Here is a 20,061-nt window from a genome sequence, read left to right as displayed (position 1 = left end):
AATTAATGCAATATAACATGGAAGTCATTGATGATAATACCGAATTTGATCCGAGTTGGGTTATTCGCAAAGATATTGAAGGAGAGAATGTGTGAAATTAATACGTGACGACGAGACGTCGGGTGACAGTGAAGTAGAAACACGTGCACAAGGTCAATTAAAATTTTTTCTTCCAAAAAATTTCATTATTCAATGAAAATAATTACGCCGAGTTCCCATATCAATTTGACGTATGAATGAATAGTAGAATAGTGATCGTATCCTATTTCTGACTCGTCCTACTTCTAACATTTGTCCTGTCCTTTGGACATATTTATTGTACTCGAGGATACCGATCCATGTGAAAAATAATTGTACTTTCAACTGGTACTGCTTCTCGTGTCGACATTTGACAAAATCCAGTGGCTAGAGAAGTTATGCCCTCGATTTTCTGAAACGATTTTATAAAAATAGAGAATCTTGTTTGGTTGATTTCTGGAAACTAGCACGTACGAACTTTTATTCGAAATGGTTGAAACGTTAGATTGTTAATTTAGTTTGCCATTCTACTCACTTCTGAAGGTTTTTAAATTCGTCACTGAATTCGACTATTTTGCTTCATCCCTGAATATTTTATTTTTATATTTCTATATCAGAATCGTATTTGAATGGTTGAAAAAAAATGAAGGAAATCCATGGAATGTTACGAAGTGAAACAATTTTTTAACCCTCATTCAGGCTTCATGGCAAAAGCCGAAACGATCTCCCACAACAGCTGAAAAAATGGCTAATCAACGTAAGAAAATCCAATGTCCAATTAAAAGCATACTCACGCTGAGGAATGGAGATATGTTTCCAAGTGTTAATAATTATCGGGAAGCTTCGAGATCTCATGGGGGAAAAGTGAAGAGCGATTGAGTGCGAGTGGGAGAATCAGGTGCCGCCAAGCTGGCTGCTCATGAAGAGGGCTCGTCATCGTAATGAACTATCAGTGATGGGCGGTGGGGACAGTAAGCTTATAAGTCACCACGATTCTCCGTTTGGGCCAATAGTCACAAAACAGTGAATGCAGTGACCTCTAAACTTCTAGAAAAAGCAAACTCTTGAGTAATTTAAAATTTTCGTCTGTTCAACTCGCTTCGTCACAGTTGAATCAAAGTTCACAATTGCCAATTACAAAGCAAAGTTGTTCGTGGAGTTTAAAGCAGTAAGCACTATCGATTGTTCGGTGTTCCGTCGATCAGTGAATCGATCGATCGGCGATTAGCGAAAAAGTCTACGAACCAATCGTTGTACTTGCTCTCATCGTAAAAATATATTTTTTTTACAAAAATATTTATCAGACTACAAAAATGACTTAAGCCGAGGAGGATTGCACTTTTAAAAAAAACACTGATCACGATTATTACGTCGTTACATTGTGTGCGTTCAATTTATCCTTTTGACGGTGGCGTGACAACGATATTAACAAAAAGTTCAAAGAAGCCCTGGAAAATCTCATTTTACAATTTGTCAACGCGAAATCAACAATTGGAAACGGATTAGCGCAGAAAAAAAGTGAGTACGCACCTTTTTTTGATGGCCCTTAGCAATTCATTCTTTTATTGGGTACAGTAGCGTTTGATTTATCGGATTTTCCATCAAAATGTAAAGCGATTTCGTAAAATTCGAATAACTGGAAATGAAAAACTCGAAAATCACTGATACCTCGATCGGTATTCTTGGTAAATAGCAAACCCTTTATCGAAAACTTATTCCCGGTCAGGTGGCTTTATTTTTCGATTTTGAGATAGAAATTTGGAACCGAGTCCAGAATTTTCATCCCCATTGAGTCCCTGGTAGATGTAAATTCAGTGTGATGACAATGAAAAATAAAAATTGAAAGAGACAACGCAGAGATTCAACAATTCAAAGTAGGAAGAGAGGAAGAGCGAAAAAGAAGAAGAATTTTCATAATCACACAATTATTCTTATTATTATTTCATTCCGCGTTTTTACAAGCACATTTTTAAGACCGCCATTGTTTCATTGAACGGATACGGTCATTGATTATATTATATTTGTTTTTAATTCCCCTCGCGCTCCGCTTTGAGATAACCCCAAAAAAATCTTCCATTTAACCGCGGTAACGGATACAGCAAAAAATCTACCGTTGTAGGGTCGAAGAAGAGAGGAATCAATTTGATTGATGCTTTCCTTGTATCCGATTCCGGTATCACATGAATTGTTAATTACTGACTGGTCGTCGTAAGCAAACAGTGTGAAATATGCCTACTTCTCTCGCTGTCTCTTTCTCCCTCTCTTTCATTCGAGGGGTGCCCCTCGGTTTAAGGTTGCACTCTGCTCAAGACCCGATACGCGGGCCATTGATTCGATGGTGCACAATCGACAGAAGCGATGATTAGTACGGTCAATAATGTATCGCTCATTACTTTTTTTTTTTTTTTTTTTTTTTTTTTTAAATACACGCGAACAAATTAATGAATGACTTAACGACAATCGATTCCTGAAAAACGTACTCTAACGTAAAAACACATTAATCCCAAATGATTAGGAATTTCTGGATGAAAATTGAATGGAATTCCGAATCGACGTTGAAATGATCAATAAATGAAACGAAAAATCGAGCACGCGCAGAGGTGGGGGTAACGAGATGTTACGACAATGCGTAAAGTGGGAAAATTCTTGCGATTCTTAAAGGGTTAAAGATCGTCATAAAAAAGCATTTTAGTTAGCATGCATATTCATCGATTTGGACGTGTATATTGCAAGCCGTTGAACGAGCACGGCTCGACTTGAGTCTCATAAATCATGCGTCACCACCATGGACCTATTTATACGAATATAGAACTCTTACTCGCGGGATGAAAGCGCGTGCGTCTTTCGATTCAACCCGCTATTTAAGCCTCTTAACACTTTCACATGATTAGAGCAATTTGCTGCGGCGAGACCAGACCCTATTGAGATTCACGGTCTTATAACCCACAAATAAATGCTTGAAATCAAAGTTGACCAGAACCGTACAACCGATCTTCAAACCAAAGATTCAACGCATCGGGCCTCATTCATTTGGAATGCAAAATCCATTCGGATAATTGCTTCAACGGTATTGATCTCTAAATATTAAGGTATATTATGCTCGAAGGATCGTATTTTATGGGTGTCTAAATTGGATCGATTTTTAATCCCTGATTAAAGATATAATCGTTGTGTAAATACATAGTGTGAATACATTTTTTCAATTCATTTTTTGGCTAATGAATTTACAAGACTGACTGAACCCCAAATTTCATTCGTCCCTGGTGAAAATACTATAATATTTTTATGGAAAAATCGCATTAAAGAGCGTACAATTGGAAACGGATAAAGAAAAAAGTATTAATAAAAAGACAGAAGGCTACGACAGCAATGGCCCAAGCCAACGAAGAAACAAAACGCCGGAATAAGCAAATGTGAGGTTGTACGAGTGCTCATTACCAATTTCAATCAATCTTCGACATAATATATTTGTATTACTAAGAAGACAATCGTCTCGAATTTTTTTCCCAGACCTTCATTATATACTCAATTGTTATTATGTACTTTTTCATAAACTTTGCAAGACGCGTTCATTCGTTATATGAAAAGATAAACGATTTTTACGCAAAGTCCCTGTAACCCTGTGTATTTTTCTTCTTATTTAAGCGCGTTTATCTCGATAACCAATAAGACGAACCTTTTAAAATTTGATATGCGTGTCAGTCGACTACCCATTTAAATCTATGTAAATTTGAAGACTTTCGTAAGGATGTATGGTACAAAAGTCTAAATAATTAGAAATTGATCAAATTTGGTGATAATGTTCTTCAACATCAAGTGCGAAAACGCAAATTTTTCAAAATTTTCTTCTGATTAGTTATCGAGTAATTACGCATTAAAGTAGATTTCTTATGCCCGGAATGTATAACGCTATGCTTTATACTCGTGAACTTTAGTGATCAATTACTCGATAACTGTACAGAAGAAAAATCTTAAGAAAATTGCATTGTCAAATTTGGCACTAAAGAATATGTTGACCAAATTTTATAAAATTCTGATCATTTTGAAATTTTTTATGTTTTCAGCATGGTTTAGCATGGCAACATTGTATCGCCTGTACCAAATATCCTTAAAAAAATCGTTTCGTGAATGAACTACCTTAATTGAAATTATTTTTAGTGCTTCTATTATTATAACATTCATTTGTTGTTTTCTTTTTATATTTTTTCATTCCTGTAAATCTTCCTTGGGAACTTAATGTTTTTCCATGACAAAATGTAGCCGATGTCACTCTCCATCTTTTCAACTATTTCTATGGCAAAAATCAAGTCATTTGGTTGGTTCGATAAGGGAATTCGGAATTTGATTTTTTTCAGGACTAAAAGTAGCCTATGTTACTCTCCGTCCTTTCGACTAACTCTGTCCCGAAAATCAAGTAGATTAGTTGCTCAGTTAGAGCGTGAAGGAAGGACAACGAATACACTTTTGCATTTGCAATATTAGTTAGGATATTTTAATATAAATTATTTTTTTTTAATTGTGAAAGAAGCACTCATGAATATTTGAAGATTCGTCGAAGAACGACTGAGTAGTGACGTAGACGCGATGCACAAATAAAATCTTCGAGCAGAATAGCTCGGTTCGTTAATAAATGGCACGGATTATTTCAAAAGTGATTTTCGAGTTCAATTGACGCCTGGAACGTCTCCCGTTTTTTTCGTGTTGATATTTTGCTTCGCATACTCGATTACTGTTATAGAAAGAAGCAGTAAGAAAACAGTGCTTCAGTGAGGTTTGACTTACCGGTGTTGGCTCCCATGGTTAGTCTTCTCTTGACAATTGCAGTTTTTTCTGTATACGCGCTGGCATTCGATAAGTCGGCGCACAAGCGACGAAACTCACGGAAGGCATGGTCTCTCGTTGTTTTGTCGTTCGCCGATGAATCGATCGCTTTTTTCACATCCAGCTTCTTGTCATTCGAAAGATTTTTTTTACTAGTTGATGGGAGAGAATCCTTGGGGCTGAGTTTAGCGACTTTTGTCGGAGGGCCTAGATTCGATGGACTTTGAGCTCTCACAGCTTTCTTCATTGTTTGTTTCTTCGTTGCAGTTTTGAACGGGGCTGAGAAATCAATGCGATAAATATTGACTACATTTTTATCGAAAGAAAAAAAGAAAAAAAAAAAACAAGTAAATGCCAAATTATTGAAGGTTAAAATAAATGGAATTTTCGAACAACCAATCTCGTGTCTATGGTTCGTATTACATTTGCTAGTCTATTTGTAGTTTACACACCGGAACGTGCTACCGATCACAGGACAAGTTAATCATTTTGACTTTTATATTGGACGGCGAAAAACCGTGCGAACTCGACAACGATAAACTGCGTTAAAAACGTCAATAATATTCTTCCGTCAATTCGTGGTCTGTTGCTTGACAATCTCATATTGTTCTCGAGCTATGTGTCTCGCTACAATAGCGCCGAAAATTTCACTCCCCGATCTATGTGTAAAAGCTTCGTTAACCCACTAATATTTTCATTAAATGGGAATGTTTTCATGCTTGGAAGGCCCCATTTTTTTATTATTTATACAATTAGAAATAATACAATTTTTATACCCATGAAAAGTAAATGTAAAAACGTGATGCTTGATCAGAAATATATTTCAAATCTTTCAATTCACTTTGGAAAATGATTGCTTGAATTAGAATCGAGAACTACCTGAATAAAGATGACAACGAACTCATTTCTACTGATGATTGATCCAATTAATGCACACACTCACCGTTGTTTTCGAACTCTTCTAATTTCTCGATAACACTTTTTCTTCCATCGTCGTCGAGGTCGTCCCAACCGCTGACATCCTCGGATGGATTTTCAATCCTCTTCGTTGTGGCGCGTTGTTTGGCGAATACATCAAAAATACACGTTAAATGATGCCAAGCCTTCATTTTACCATCGCCAAATGGATTGCTCATGAGCTTTGCGATCCTGATCACATCTTTATCGATCGGACACTTGCACTTTTTACATTTCGCACGACCAGTTTTCGCCCTCTCAACGGCGAATGGCTTTTCCGTCTCTTCTTCTTGATCGGACATTTTTCTGTTTAAAAAACAAAATTTTTAAACCAATAATTCAATCAGTTCTGTAATCGGCCAATCGTATTGGGGAAATTTGTTCTACTGGCTCATTTTCTCGAACAATTTTCGAACGATTAACATCGATCTTTAGAAATTTCGACAGATGAATCCTCAAACTTGTTATTTTATTCGAATTATCACAAATTTTATTTCGTATGAGATGCGAAGAGCAGGATGGGTTTCACTCTCTGCCCCTTTCGTTAGAAAACGATGGGCTAAAAAATTACAGTGTAAAACTTACATTTTATTTTGTTCTAAAAAATGTGATGTACAATAATGACCGAAGTTTTGAACGACAGAGATGGAGAGAGTGAATTACTCCTCTTGCTTGTCTTGTGGACAAGCAAGAGCAGTCCGGTTTTATTCCACTTTTCTATGCACTTGAAGAGAGAGAGAGAGAGAGAGAGAGAGAGAGAGAGAGAGAGAGAGCAAGAGACATGATGGGGAAGAAAGTAGCAAAAATATGAATAATTACGGATGAGCAATCGGAGAAGTGCAGTGGAGATACCGATAAAATTTCAATTTGTCATGAGTGATGGGAAAATGATCAAACCCGAGGGAAAAAAAATGTCAAAAATGTTCAAGAATGTTGTAAAAGTAATATTATCACAACCGTGAATAAGTTGTTTTGACATCTTGTCAATCAAAGTCTGGCGATATAGGAAGGAGAAGAGCGAGAGCATTAATTGACTTTTCATTCATTACGTGCTTTCTTACAATGTTGAATTTCCAATTAAATTTTTAATCTTTGAAATTGGGAATTCAGTTCTTGAAGAATAAATTTCAAAGAAATAGGATCTGCAAAAAATTGTTGTGAGTCGAGATTCGAACGTGTCTTATTTTCAGTGGTAATGTCTTCGGCCATTTTGCCGGGGATTCGATCTGAATGAAGGGCGGCGAGGGGGGGGATTCAAACGATATCGTATATCAAGCAAACGACGAGAGATTCATTGCGGGGGCTCCAACCGTGGAGAACTCATACGCTTATCGCTCGTGTTATGAACTTATGATTTTTGTTTTATAATGTTCGTGACGTCACTAGTGACCAATCGACAGCTTCGAATCATCTACTCCGACGCCCATCGATTGGACGATCGTCGACGCAATGTTATTGATGAAACCGAACGAATGGCGGAGGGTCGGTTTATTTTAAGTGTGCTCTCATCGAGTCGCTTTGAAAGTGGAGGAAAATCAACGAGAAAGTTATCAAAATTCTTGTCGCTATAAAATCGTTTAAAAAATTCCAGATTAATTTGCATTCCAACCGATGCAATGAAACCATGTTTCCTTGGGCTAAATGTTAATACAATAAATTTAATATTTTAAATGTCTACTTCTGATAAAAGTGAGAAAATGGAAGAAGCAAAGTGAATGTAATTGATGAATTAAGCTCTTAACGAATTTAGTACGTTTATGAAAATTTGAAGATGTTAATTCCGGTGGAAGAAATTGAAAACGCGCTTGGCTGACCACACACGCATCTTTATCACTTGGCCGACCATCGGCTCTTCACGAGGCCCAGAGTTCGGGCTCTCTTGTGAATTTAAATGAAAGATTCTTCGACCCGAGGGCGATATAATTTGATAAATGTAACTGAAGATCAGAGAAACACATGACGATGGTTCGATGAACTATGTGCCGGATGTGTGATTGTGAAAATCCAATTTTTCGACCCTACTGATATAAATGTAATCGCAATTTTTTGTGGCCCTATCGCAGAGACACGATTCGCATGAAAAATAATATCATACCGTTTTCTGATTGATAATTCATAAACGATTCTCACTTTTAAAGAATGTCTGAAGCTCGAGAAAAATGACACGTCATAGGCTGCTATCGCTGGAGCAGAATCGGTTGCCCATAATTATCCCCCAAATTGACGTATGGCAATAAAAAATTGTCATCACCCTCGTCCATAAAAACTGTGTACAATAGTTTAACAGCGAGATTCACACCTCAAAATTTTCCTCACATTTATCAATATTATTTTTTCGTGAGGTTGCACTCCCCGACTTCACATTTTCCAACAGTTTGCATAAGAGAACAGCCAATGCGTACGCGATTTATGCGAATACCCGGGAAATTTGTGTTCAAAAAAGCCTCTAGAATACGCATGTGGAAACGGAGTAAAGAATCTCGTGAATCCCGATCCCATATTCCAATTGGATTTACGGATATGGTTTCCGTGCTTGGACGAATCAAAACCATTATTCATATTTATGTATATATTTTGTGCAAACCTTTCGCATATACTTGTGCACTTCAGTCACGTACGTAGTGCCTTCGAGGACGAATATCTATGAATTTTCCACCATGAAATGTCAGATTATGAATCGAGTGCAAAATTCAACAAAGAGCATTTTTCAATGATTATTCGTTCTCGTACGAAAATTAACGCGGATGAGTGAAGCGAAAAAACGTTAGTTTGCGCTGCGGGAAGAAATATTGAATAAAAAATAAAAATTAGAAAATACGAGGAGCGAGAAAACTTGCATAAAACTTTGAGACGTTCAGGAACGAGCCAATGCAATCTTCCATTCGCACACTCGTTTTTGACGAATGTGACGAATAATATAGAAGTTTCATTTCACACGAGCGATATAAACGCTTGAACATCTTGATACTTTCATATACGTTGGCTATCAAATATACCCCGTTCACGTAGGCGGCATAGCGTTTTCAGCGCGTTCTACAGGTGGCAGAAGTTCAGGGGAAGGTAAAAAGAGCGAGAGAACGGGGAAGCTGGGCATCGAGGGTATAATAGAGGGCGCAGCTACCCTCCACTGCTCACTCTTGGAAAATTCACCGCGAGCTACAAAAGCATCCCACTAAAATTTAAGACCCGGGATCGACCGGAAAGAATTATATCGCAAAGTTTCCGAATTTATTTCATGAAAGCTTTTCATCATCAAAGAAGTAAAGTGTTTCATCAAAGCATTATTCGTCTTGAAATTTCTAAAAGTGCAACGTTCTTTCGTCATTCTCCAAAAATCAAAAATACGTGGGTCAATTATCCGAAGATTCAGAAGGTAGGATGGTCACAGTATGGATGTTTTTTGACTCGTCAATACTAAAAGTGCCAAAAAAAGTTATTTTGAGGAAAAATTCAACCGTGATAATTCATTGAAGGTGGAGGTACTTTCATAAATATTTATTTTCAAAAATTTATGACGAAATCGTTGGTTCTACGATCCAACTAGATACACGGTGACCGTCAACAAAAAAGCCTGAGTTTTTATGATCAACTGTTCGTATTTTTTAAATTAAAAAATTTTTTTTTTACCAAAATCGAAAAAGTGACACGTGATCGATTATTCATTATTTATACAATCATGACAAACCTCATGATTTAGCAGATGAAGTAAGAGTCATTCAGATTCACTTGGAAAGTATTTTTTTGTCCATGAAATCGAGAAATCTGATACGTTTTTTTTTTTAATAATTTGATTTTTGAAGTGAAACGAATAATCGAGAAAATTCGTCTACATTGGAAATCATTTTTTGATAATAAAAATAGCTGAGCATTTTGACATTCGATTTCAATGTAAAACTTGAGGAAACATTTCCAGGTGTATATTGAAGGCCTGAAAAAATATCGAGACGATCGTATGATATTTCTCCGTCGATCATAATATTGGACGAAAGAAATTTTGCATGTGGAAAAATGAATCAGAGTCTTTTACGTATTCTTTTTTTCACAATTCTCGCGTCATACCAGTGGGGACGGACGTCAGAACAAATACGAGTTAAAAAGGATATTATCGTCCCGCCGCTAATACGCGGTGCACGTTGACGCTGGACAATTTAGTATTTCATTGTCGCAATTTACGATCAAATGAGTTATGAATTATAGTCCCTAGCGGGTGTACGAGGCTATAATTTGCATATATTGAAATACATATTCGTGACAAATCATACAATTGCAAAAAAGAAATAATTAAAAGATATTTCAAATATATAATTCACTATTTCGATTAAATAAAAAAAAAAAAAAAATTCAATTTTCAAAAAAAAAAATTTTTCCCTCCAATTTTGAGTTTTTGAAGCACGTTTTCAGCCGAATAACGAAATTTTGTAGATTTCCAATAAAGAAAAAAATGTTCTAAATTTTCTGGGAAGTGTTCCGCTTTGGCCTACTCTCCCCTACTTCATTGTCCAAATTTAAAGTTTTATGGAACGCACGATATCAAAGCATTTGATTTTCATTGAATAGCCTTTCATTTCAACGATCATAAATTGACTGAAAGCGAATTTTCAGGATTCTCTCAGGATTCAGGCAAATTCTCGACAGGCGAATCCCTTTTGCATCGACACGCTCAATTATATAAAGCTTTAATCCTTAACACACATGGATAATAATTATTCCACTACAATAGTAACTATTGGAGCTTCGGAATTTGCTTCATGAGGCACATAAATTAGGTTAACGATTCAACGAAATACCGATTATCATTCAGATTATTCAAATATAGAATTCCTTTATTAAATCATTCGAACGTCAAATCATTTTGATTCGATTAAAACAAAAAACATTGCTGATGAGCTCGATTTAATTAGAGCCGTTTAACTTCATTCGTCCAACAGATTTTCAGTGCAGTCAACAAAAATGAATTCCCCCTATCTTGGGAACGCTGCAACTGGACCTTTTACGTGGTTAAAAAAAACACGGTTGTGAAACTTTCGTAGTAATCCTGACAGACAGAGACTGTTTTGAACAGGAAAGAAATATCGTTTGTAGCTCGAACGAGTAACATTAAATCCCTATTGCATCCTGTTGAACATAAAACGTTCAGCCGGTGGCGATAGGATACAAAAAGCTTTTTTTAATGTTGTTGTACGCAGCGTTAAAAAATAACTGGTGCGATGTAAACTTTCTCTGGAAAAGAACAAATTATATTAGATAACATAGTAGCGACGCTCCTACTGATAAGTGCTTTCAAATTAAATTTTCCCTTAAAACAATTACGCATCATTTCGAAAGTCTGCGACTAACGGCCGTTTCGATTAAACTTTCGCGATTCCAACAGCTTCGACGTTGTAATGGCTGGCTACTGGGTCGATTCTGTTTCCCTCCAAATAATTCGGAATTTTTTCTTTATCAACAAGTGAAACATTCGAAAGAGTACTTTTGTCGTGTCCACAATAGAATTATAAATTTCAATTATCTTTTAATAACGTAAATGAGATAAAATATTGATAATAATAACAACGATGAAACGTCAATAAAAATATATAGAGCTTAATTTTCATCGCTATCAAACGTCAAAACAAACATCATTATATTTGACCCAGAAATTGTACCATGCCATTGTGGACATTGAATGAAAAACAGACGCAACAAGTCGTAGAACGCAATGAAAATCCACCCCCTTAATCGGATGTGACATTAAGTTCTTTCTTCCTCTTTTAATGCGTTTCATCGTCATTGTTTCACTCTGTCGACCATGTCACTCAGCGATTTCTATCCTACGTGTACGTTTGTCTACTTCCGACACAAGTTACAAGACCGCTCTAGGGCGTTCAACACGTATTTTTGTTATGATTGTGATTATGTAGCTTGTCCAGCTTCGGAGGTAACTGAGCGTTCAACATTTCTTTTCGTTCAACAGTTTCAGAGCGTCCATGTGCAAGAATCAGGAAATGAGGGGAAGGTTAGTCGTGCGATTTTCGGGACTATGGCTATTGGCGATAGTTCTGTCGTGCTCACCGTTTAATTATTTAGTCGAGGCTGAACCCGAGCCCGTTCCCCCGAGTCTCATCTACAGCGATAGTTACGTCGACGATGCTGAAAGCTTCGTAAGTATTTACACATATTTATCATTGAAAAATGGATTTTTTGAATAACTTAATCCTATAATTGCACTTTTTTGTACAAGTTCTTGTACAAAGTGATAGAAAACTAGAAGTTCCGGTTTATAATGCCGGACTTTTGTGTGTGTGTTTTTTTTTTTTTTTTTTTCAATTATCATTTGTTAAGAAACATGATAGATTGAGAAACGCGGTCGTTCTGACAACTTTCAACTTTCATCTAAGACGTTTTTCTCAAAAATTCATATACGTTTTTGAGTCCTCATCAGACGTAAAAAAATGCCATTAATAGTTTAATTCCAAACGGAAGCAGTTTTTGCCATAACGCGAAGCTATTTTTTTCACTCTGAACTGTAATCAACTTTTCCATAATAACGGTTTTCTCTTTTTTTTTAAGTCTACTTCTTTATAAAAAAAACTTTATAAAAAAAACCTGTTTCCTCAGTAGAAAAAAAAATTACGAAATACCTTACAATTCTAAATCAATGTATTCGTGGGATCTTGCTCTACAGGAAAAAGTGGATTAAAAAAAATTCATCACGTTTAACCGGTGATGATCGGGTTTAGTAGAATAAAAAATAATGTACTTCGTGGTGACAAAGAAACGGTTTACCGTGTTCCAATTCGATTGCTCGTAGTGATTGATGGTGTCAGCATAAACTTCATGCTGTGTGGTGTTAAAAAATTGATAAAATTTTCAAATCAACGTAAACCGTGTAAACCAACGTTTCATGCGTCAAATTCTAGTGAGAACACCTGACACCATTTTCTGGTATCGAAAAAACGTGTGACCCTATGTCCAAAAAACTCAGCAGCGTCTCTGCACATACTTATATTTCGAAATATATTATGAAAATGATTTCAAGCTCTATTCACACGTCTGATACGGAGTCCTCTTATGCAGATCATTTCTGTTCATTTTTCAGCTATTGCTCCAAAGGCTGAGACAAATAGCAGGCCGTAAACACGAAGTGCTCGAACAAGCCCGGGAACTTGAGAACGAAAAAATGGTGATTCAGGGTATGCTCGACGAGCAAGAGGAGGCGCGGAGAAATCAACGCATGCATCAGTCCGTGCAGAATGATTACTCCGGCGAAGACATCGAAATGTTGCCCATACCGAGCGCGATTGTTCATCATGGACCCGTGCATTCAGGAAAACGAACCAGTTGTGAGTTCTCAATAATATTTCAACTTCGGGTTACAATATTTGATGATTTTGCTCTATTTCGTTATCACGGACCAGTTGTTTTCGTATGGTAAATTTGATAATTTGAAATTACGTGAAAAATATCGTTTTCTGGATGTGTTTCACTTAGAATCTTGCCCGCTAGTAACTTTTTGAACTCGTAATTGTGCGAAGCATTTTTATACGACTTACTTATAAATTTGCTCACTTTTGGATCCTCATTTTGTTCTTTGGAAGGTTGCCATTTCTTCCGAAGGCTCGATTCTAGAAGTTTTTCGAACGATCGAATACCGATAATCCCTGAAGTAATTGAAATATCGATGGATATGATAAAAAATTGCCAATCATCGTTTTTTACCTTTTCATCACGATTATGAGAATTTTCAATTTTCTATTCTCAAAAAATCGTTCGATAATGGAATGAGGAATACTCTGATTCTTACAATCCATCACATGGGAAGCTTTCTATTTATTTTTTCGAACTGATGGCACACTGCAGCCTCGATTATTAGAACCTCGATCGATGCAAAGTCCCTCAATGGAGGTCGCAATGAATTTTTTTCCCATCATAAAAAGTTTTACTATAATTTCGATGACTGAAAAATCCGATTCATCAACCCAATAATGGTTTATTCCCACGCATACAAAAATACTGCTTCGAAAATTTTATGAGAATTATTTGGAAAAAGCCTTTACTGAGGCAGCGTTTCAATACTTTGGACATTACATGATTTTCGTTAACTTGAGTTATCACAGAGGACTTTCGGATATTAGCAATCTGCTCACGTTAAAAACCTTTGCGTATTTCATTACCTCAAGTTCTAATTTGACAGGCTAAAAACGATACATTTGAATCAGTTTTTATAATAGTGTCTGCTGCCGATATGAATAACAACATGTCGTCATTTCGGTGGCAATTAAAAACTGGCTCCCGCGATGCCACCTACATGACAAAAGTTTCATGGAACGCCTCATGTATATTTGAGCCTGAATTATTCACGCCATGAAATATAGAAAAGAGGTCTGACAGTTGCAAAGAGTTAAGAGACTAGAAGAATGAAAATCTTCGATCCGTTCATTGAATCACTTGACTCCCACTGACACCTGATTTTTTGACGTCACATTTTTCAATTAAGCAGTGCGTCTCCTCTTTTTCTCCCTCTCTCTTTCTCTCTATTCTACGGACTTTTGTCCATTCGACAACAATCTTCTCATAGTTATCTGGAACAAACACTTGGCATCGCGAGACATCACATTCAATGGATTCGAGATTGAATGAAACTGCAGTTTATTTACACGAGAGATTTAGAGAGAGCACGTTTTACGCAACGTTGAAGGCTCCAGTTGAAGCTTTGCACTGTGATTCTCTGTTGGTGTTAACAATTTCGAAAAAATTTTCGTTCGTCTTCTATGCACTGATGTCTTCTCGTCTTTCTAGTGGTATCATGAAATATACTGTCGACGTTCTTTCGTTGATGTTACACACTTTACACATGCCCTTTGAAAACTTGCCTCATTTTAACGAAATCAAATAATGGCACAGTAAAATTTCGCTATTTTAACCTGATTCGACTTTGTATAGGGAGAAAACAGATTACTTTTGTATAGCGATTAATTTTCAAGGATTTTCAAAGTATTTAGCCACCGATTAAAAATAGCATAGTATTTTTTGAATTTTACTATTTTTCGTTCCTTGAATTCTAAACAGCTTTATGTGGACAGCAAAAAGTGATGCACGTGCGAGAACTATATTTCGTTCTGTTTTCGAGTGTTATTCATCTTGTCAGACTAGCACTTACTGATGAGTGGGAATTTATTGTAAATCACAAATTTTCACTGTCAGCATAGTAAATTCTATGATAAATGCACGAATATATTTGAAGTGATTTTGAAGTGACTGAAAACATTTTTTCATATGCTTACAGAGAAAAAGAGTCTTGAGTCTTTTGAATAAAAGGTGTGGGTATTGGTCTTTTTACTATGGTGAATAGAACAATGCTTAATACTGCTCTTCGAATTAATGCTGCAATCCAGTACGTACTGCTGAGATTATATTCGAAGTAATTTGTTTTAGAATTTTCGGCCTCGTTTTCTCCGTGTAAGATTGACGTCCCTCGTTTAGTGAAAAATGATTAATTTGTTAGTGGTAAGAAAAAAAACTAAAAAAAGCCATATTTCTGTTTCAGACATGACGCTGTGTCATTTCAAAATTTGCAACATGGGTCGAAAGCGTCAATTGTGAGTGTTGCAAGTATCCGATCGAGAGAATCTGCGCCTCGCGAGTCATTGATACAACCCCGTTCAATTGCCCCATTCGCTACACTCAATTTCCTTTAGAACTTCAAATGCGCATGCAAACAAGAATAACGAGAGAAACGACAGATGAGGAAAAGAGCGTCAAAACTGTGCACAAAAACCGACGATTGATGGGAAAAAAGATCTTGGCGAAACACGAAGAAGGTACAAAATAAATGAATAAATGCGAGCGAGCGAAAAATGAGAATCTTCTTTCCTTACCAAGCGCACGAAGCGTGTGTTCGATTATTTGTTGAATTTCGACGAAGGGTCACGCAGATCAATTTTTCTTTACTGAAATTGCTCGATGAATAATAAAATCATCCTCGTATTCCCAAGCAAATTATGCCCAATGAAAGAACAATGACGGGGATTTGACGTACATGACCGTTGGGAATTGAAAATGGGCAATGAAAGAGGAAGAAAGTAGAAAACAACGAAAAACCATATACACACGCAGTCGATTCGGAAGGACTACCGGGAATTGACTCTCCGATCACGATCAACGCTGGCCATGTTGTCCACATTAAAAATTCATCGCGGAAGTCAGCCGAAAGAGAAAGGTTGGCGTCAATGGACAAATGTTCATGAAGAACGTTCGAAATGTGGGCGGCCGATACTTTGTGCACAATGGCAATTTCGATCTCTCGATATTCAAGTACGTAACGTGATGAAAATAAAATTCAATTTGTCGCACAAAAAAAATCATAAAGCATATGAGATTTATTATGAACGAAAAACTTGACATTCAATTCAAAAATGCAATCACGTCGATAGAACACAAAATTAGTACGCATGCGAACACATAGACACGCGCGCACACACACACACACACACACACACACGCACACTCATGGGCGCGCACGAGCACGCAGCACAATCTTTAGTATTTAACAGTCTAATGCGGAGGCTTTGCATTCGAAGGAATTAGTATGAGCTTCATGAGTCTTTCATGTAATTCACTTTCATAGAGTTTATTATATCTGATAATTTTTATTCTATAGCGATGACGAAATGCCAAAGTTGTTTGACAAGTATTTCTAAAGATTTTCTACCTCTCCATCTCTTTACATTGTCCGTATGTGTTTGCTCACATCGCTCTAATGTCAGTCAAATCATAAATTATTTAGTCAAGTTTTTTATCCCACGGTTTTCGCACGTGATTATAGTTAACTCGAATTTCGTGAATACGCTTTCGCCGGAACGGGTTCGTATTTTTGTAATTACATTAACTTTCCGATTGGCTGGTTCCATCCGAAATGTAAAATATATTCAAGAGGAAAGCCCTTCGTCCCTTCGTCGGAACACGTAATAAAAAATCACTTGACATTAAGCTTTTCCATCAACAACCCTCAACCTCCGGCACATCGATTCAACGTGCTTTGTTTCAATGTTTTCAATGTTTTCTTCACCCCGATTGTACCTGCGAACCAATTTTTTTCACATACATTTCTGTATGAAGCCTTCACGAGCGTTTTGTCAATACGAATAAAAAGGAGGATTTTATCCATATCAAGAAATCTTCACAATTGTCACAACGATTTTCTTAACCCGTAGACACGACACTGGTGCAAATTTGCACCCACGAAAATTTCAAGTCTCTAGAACTTCAAAATGCCTTTTCTTTAATTTGGCCATTTTTCTACAATAAAACTCGATTTTTCAATTTTTTTAATCACCGTAATCGATTACTAAGGAATTGTTACCCCTAAAAAGTCTCGTTGTAAGATTAATTCCATACATTTGAAATAAAGACGATTTGAAAAGTCCAAGTGCACATTTGCACCAGTCTGGTGAGTGTGTGACCTCAAAGGGAGTGTCGTGTCTACGGGTTAATCACAGATCCACACACGAAAAGAATATTACACGCAAAAACACTGCGGTGGAGAAGACGTGAAATTACTGGATGATTTACCATTTTTATGGAAAATCATTTTTTTTTACTTTTATTGTAAAATTGTAATCTGTTATTACAAATAACAGTAAATAATTGTGAAATGATGACGAAAGAAAATAATATTATATCAATGTACACATTACACGGGTTTAATGCGAATTCACAATAACAACACTGAAGTTATCAACAGTACAATATTCTTGGCGTGTGTTGGGCGATGGAATTTGAAAGTAAATCGGGCTCTGATTCTCTTTAATCGAATTATTTATACTCGTCGATGCACCCGTAGAAACTCAAAAAGAATGGACTTTTGCCTACAGAAAAAGTGCATGTTGCCGAAGCATGTAAGTAGCTTGAAAAAACAGTTTTCATTAAATTTCAACTCTGCAACTGTTTTTGACTCTGCTTAGTTCTTAAATTGGAGTTAAATATGCCCGGAAAATAATTGATGGGCTGATAAAAGTTTCAAAGGCACTATTAGAAGAATAGTCAACCCCTGAAGCAGAGTCTCTAAAACGTAGGAGAGATAAGACCCCGAAAATTCCGTTAGAAAACGAATAGCCAAAGCAACTTGCGTTCAAGGACTGTAGAGGGCGAGCCTCATCCAGGAAACAATGAAAATTCTATTTTTATTACACGAATATATGTAAAATAAGGGATTCACTAAAAATCTATCGGAATATCCGCAATAAAAAAGTTCTCCGATCGGTGAAGAAATATTCGCGTTTAATCTGCGAACAACTTTTTTGTTGGTGGTATATCACTTTTATGGGATGTTGATTTACGGGCGTTGAAAAACTTTGGAAGCAAAGTCTTCGTTTGCTACTTTTCATGATCGACATAAACGTTACAAAATGAAGCATAAAAAAAGGTGGCAAAGAGTTGCATCGACGTGCAGTGACCGTTTAACGTCAATTTATTTCGGCTTAAGAATCTACTCGTCAGTTGAGTTCACAGATATGTAATAAATATGTATAAATAAATGATTTCGTTGAAAGGCCACACGTAAATATTGCATCGTGAAAAAAAAAAGTGTGATAAATGCGCAGTGTCTCCAAGCAGGCTCTGATGACAAAAATACTTACCAAAAGCGCGACAATTGTGCGTATCATATTTATTCTCGTAGATATTACTGATGTGTGTAGCAAGGGTGCAGGGTTTATTGGTGTCCCGATGATTAATTCGTAAAAATATAAATGTGAAAAAAAAAAAAAAACAAAAAAAAGAACGAGCGAGGTTGCAAAATCATCGATTACGGACGAATGTTACATTCAACGTAGTTATGTCTATAGTATGAAAAAGTGCAAAAAAATCGCGCACAAATTTATGGTTATGGAAGTCAAAAATTAATTGGTGTATCGCGTTATGTTACTTTCATAAAATCATGTTTCATTCTAAGCTAAATTTCATTTTGAATAATCATATTTTATTGTTATTATGAACCAGGTGTCTCTGATTTTGAGAATACAAAAAAAAGCAATAAACGTATATTATCTGGAAAAGCAGCAAAAATATCTGTGACGAAGATACACCTGACTTATTTATATCAACTCTTGTGTCTTTTGTACACTGTGCAGAAAAGTCGTGTGTAGATACTTTACTTAGAAATGCTAAAAACATCAATTTTGATCGATATTTGAGAATGGAAGTCGTGAGTATATAGAAAAAAAACAGTGTTAGATTGTGTACGAGAGGGTGTGAAAATGGAGTGAGAAACAGAATGGACAAAAATAAATCTGAACAATTATTAGCAAGATAAATTGGAGCCATTTAAGGTTCTTTGTCTCTGCACCCTTGGCATAAACTATTTATGAAAAAATTGCTCTCTTTTTTTTCTTATTAGCATTATTAAACTCTATTTATTAAAAAAAAAAAAAAAAAAAAAAAAAAAAATGGAATTCATCGTTATTCTACTACAGTCATCAATAACTTCCAGTCCACCCTCATCCTAATTTGTTCGACCATTTAGTTTTTTTGTCCTGTCTCGAAAGAATGCCACGATAAATCGTGGTGTTCTAATTACAGCATACTTACCAGAGCCTTGGATATTAAACGTGCATTGAGTAATAGTGATCAAAGTGCTGAATCGCGACCATTGCGAATGGTGCTTTAAAAATCATTTCAACAAAAAATAGGATGAAACGCTGTTTATGTGAAGAAGCGTTTTTAACCATTAGTGGAATTTCATAAACAATTTCAAAACATCGTTTACAATTCTGAATACTCACTCTGAATATGTCACTCTTAAATTCTTGATGAAATGTTCCTTTATAATTTTTAGAGAATTCTAATGTGGGCACACTCATAACCTTCCGATCTTTGGGAAAATTCTATTTCTACAGCAGAAGTGAAAAATTGAAATGAAAAATATCTACCCTAGTTGAGAAGCGATACATTGTCAATTAGAGATGAAAACAACAATTTAAAAAACTGTTACAATTTTTTTTCGCGCTTATTATTGAAAAATGGTAATCCAAGAAATAATGCTAAATTTTAAGAAATTAATTTTGATGATTCTAACCTCTGATATGTGTCTACATTTCATTAATTCCTTGAAAAGCGAAATCTTTTGGACACTTTTCAAATTTTCTCACATTTGAAGGCTTCCCCCCTCCCTCTCGACACGGCACGTAACAACACTCGTCATTGATAAAAAGTATTCATCAACAATTGGGCAAATTTTTCTGGAAATGCCGCTATTGACAATAGCAACAAAACATTATTTTTATAAGA

At 36.1% G+C, this 20,061-nt stretch overlaps 2 protein-coding genes across 5 annotated transcripts in view; one reads left to right on the top strand and one right to left on the bottom strand.

The window, feature by feature from the left end:
* DNAlig3 (DNA ligase 3) overlaps positions 1–20,061 on the bottom strand; it is a 49,507-nt gene that overhangs the window by 27,979 nt on the left and 1,467 nt on the right. Inside the window, exons 2-3 of the mRNA XM_043414592.1 lie at positions 5,783–6,102; positions 4,801–5,118 (exon numbers count right to left, since the gene is read on the bottom strand). Of these exons, the coding sequence (XP_043270527.1) occupies positions 4,801–5,118; positions 5,783–6,098 (634 nt within the window). The 5' untranslated portion in view covers positions 6,099–6,102. The remainder of the gene's footprint in view (positions 1–4,800; positions 5,119–5,782; positions 6,103–20,061) is intronic.
* Positions 1,019–19,088, top strand: CNMa (CNMamide). Of its 4 annotated transcripts, XR_006260351.1 has the most exons (5): positions 1,019–1,536; positions 11,750–11,936; positions 12,875–13,118; positions 15,323–15,596; positions 15,771–19,088. XR_006260351.1 is itself a non-coding variant. In XM_043414605.1 (4 exons), the coding sequence occupies exons 2-4, from the start codon at positions 11,763–11,765 to the stop codon at positions 15,376–15,378; spliced, it is 474 nt and encodes a 157-aa protein (XP_043270540.1). In that variant the 5' UTR covers positions 1,019–1,536; positions 11,750–11,762; the 3' UTR covers positions 15,379–19,088. The 4 variants fall into 4 exon arrangements, 3 of the variants coding, with proteins under 3 accessions (XP_043270540.1, XP_043270541.1, XP_043270542.1); XM_043414605.1 differs by having other exon boundaries at positions 15,323–19,088; XM_043414606.1 differs by having other exon boundaries at positions 1,019–1,540; positions 15,323–19,088.

Source organism: Venturia canescens, chromosome 3 (genome assembly GCF_019457755.1).
Source record: "Venturia canescens isolate UGA chromosome 3, ASM1945775v1, whole genome shotgun sequence".
Classification (NCBI taxonomy): Eukaryota; Metazoa; Arthropoda; class Insecta; order Hymenoptera; family Ichneumonidae; genus Venturia; species Venturia canescens.
This window is presented reverse-complemented; position numbering and strand designations above follow the sequence as displayed.

Excerpts from the sequence above, each read along its gene's own strand:
- CNMa (XM_043414605.1), top strand. The coding sequence starts at position 11,763 with ATGTGCAAGAATCAGGAAATGAGGGGAAGGTTAGTCGTGCGATTTTCG. Across the intron at positions 11,937-12,874 it reads TCGACGATGCTGAAAGCTTC|CTATTGCTCCAAAGGCTGAG; the intron begins GTAAGTATTTAC and ends TTCATTTTTCAG. Across the intron at positions 13,119-15,322 it reads TTCAGGAAAACGAACCAGTT|ACATGACGCTGTGTCATTTC; the intron begins GTGAGTTCTCAA and ends TTTCTGTTTCAG.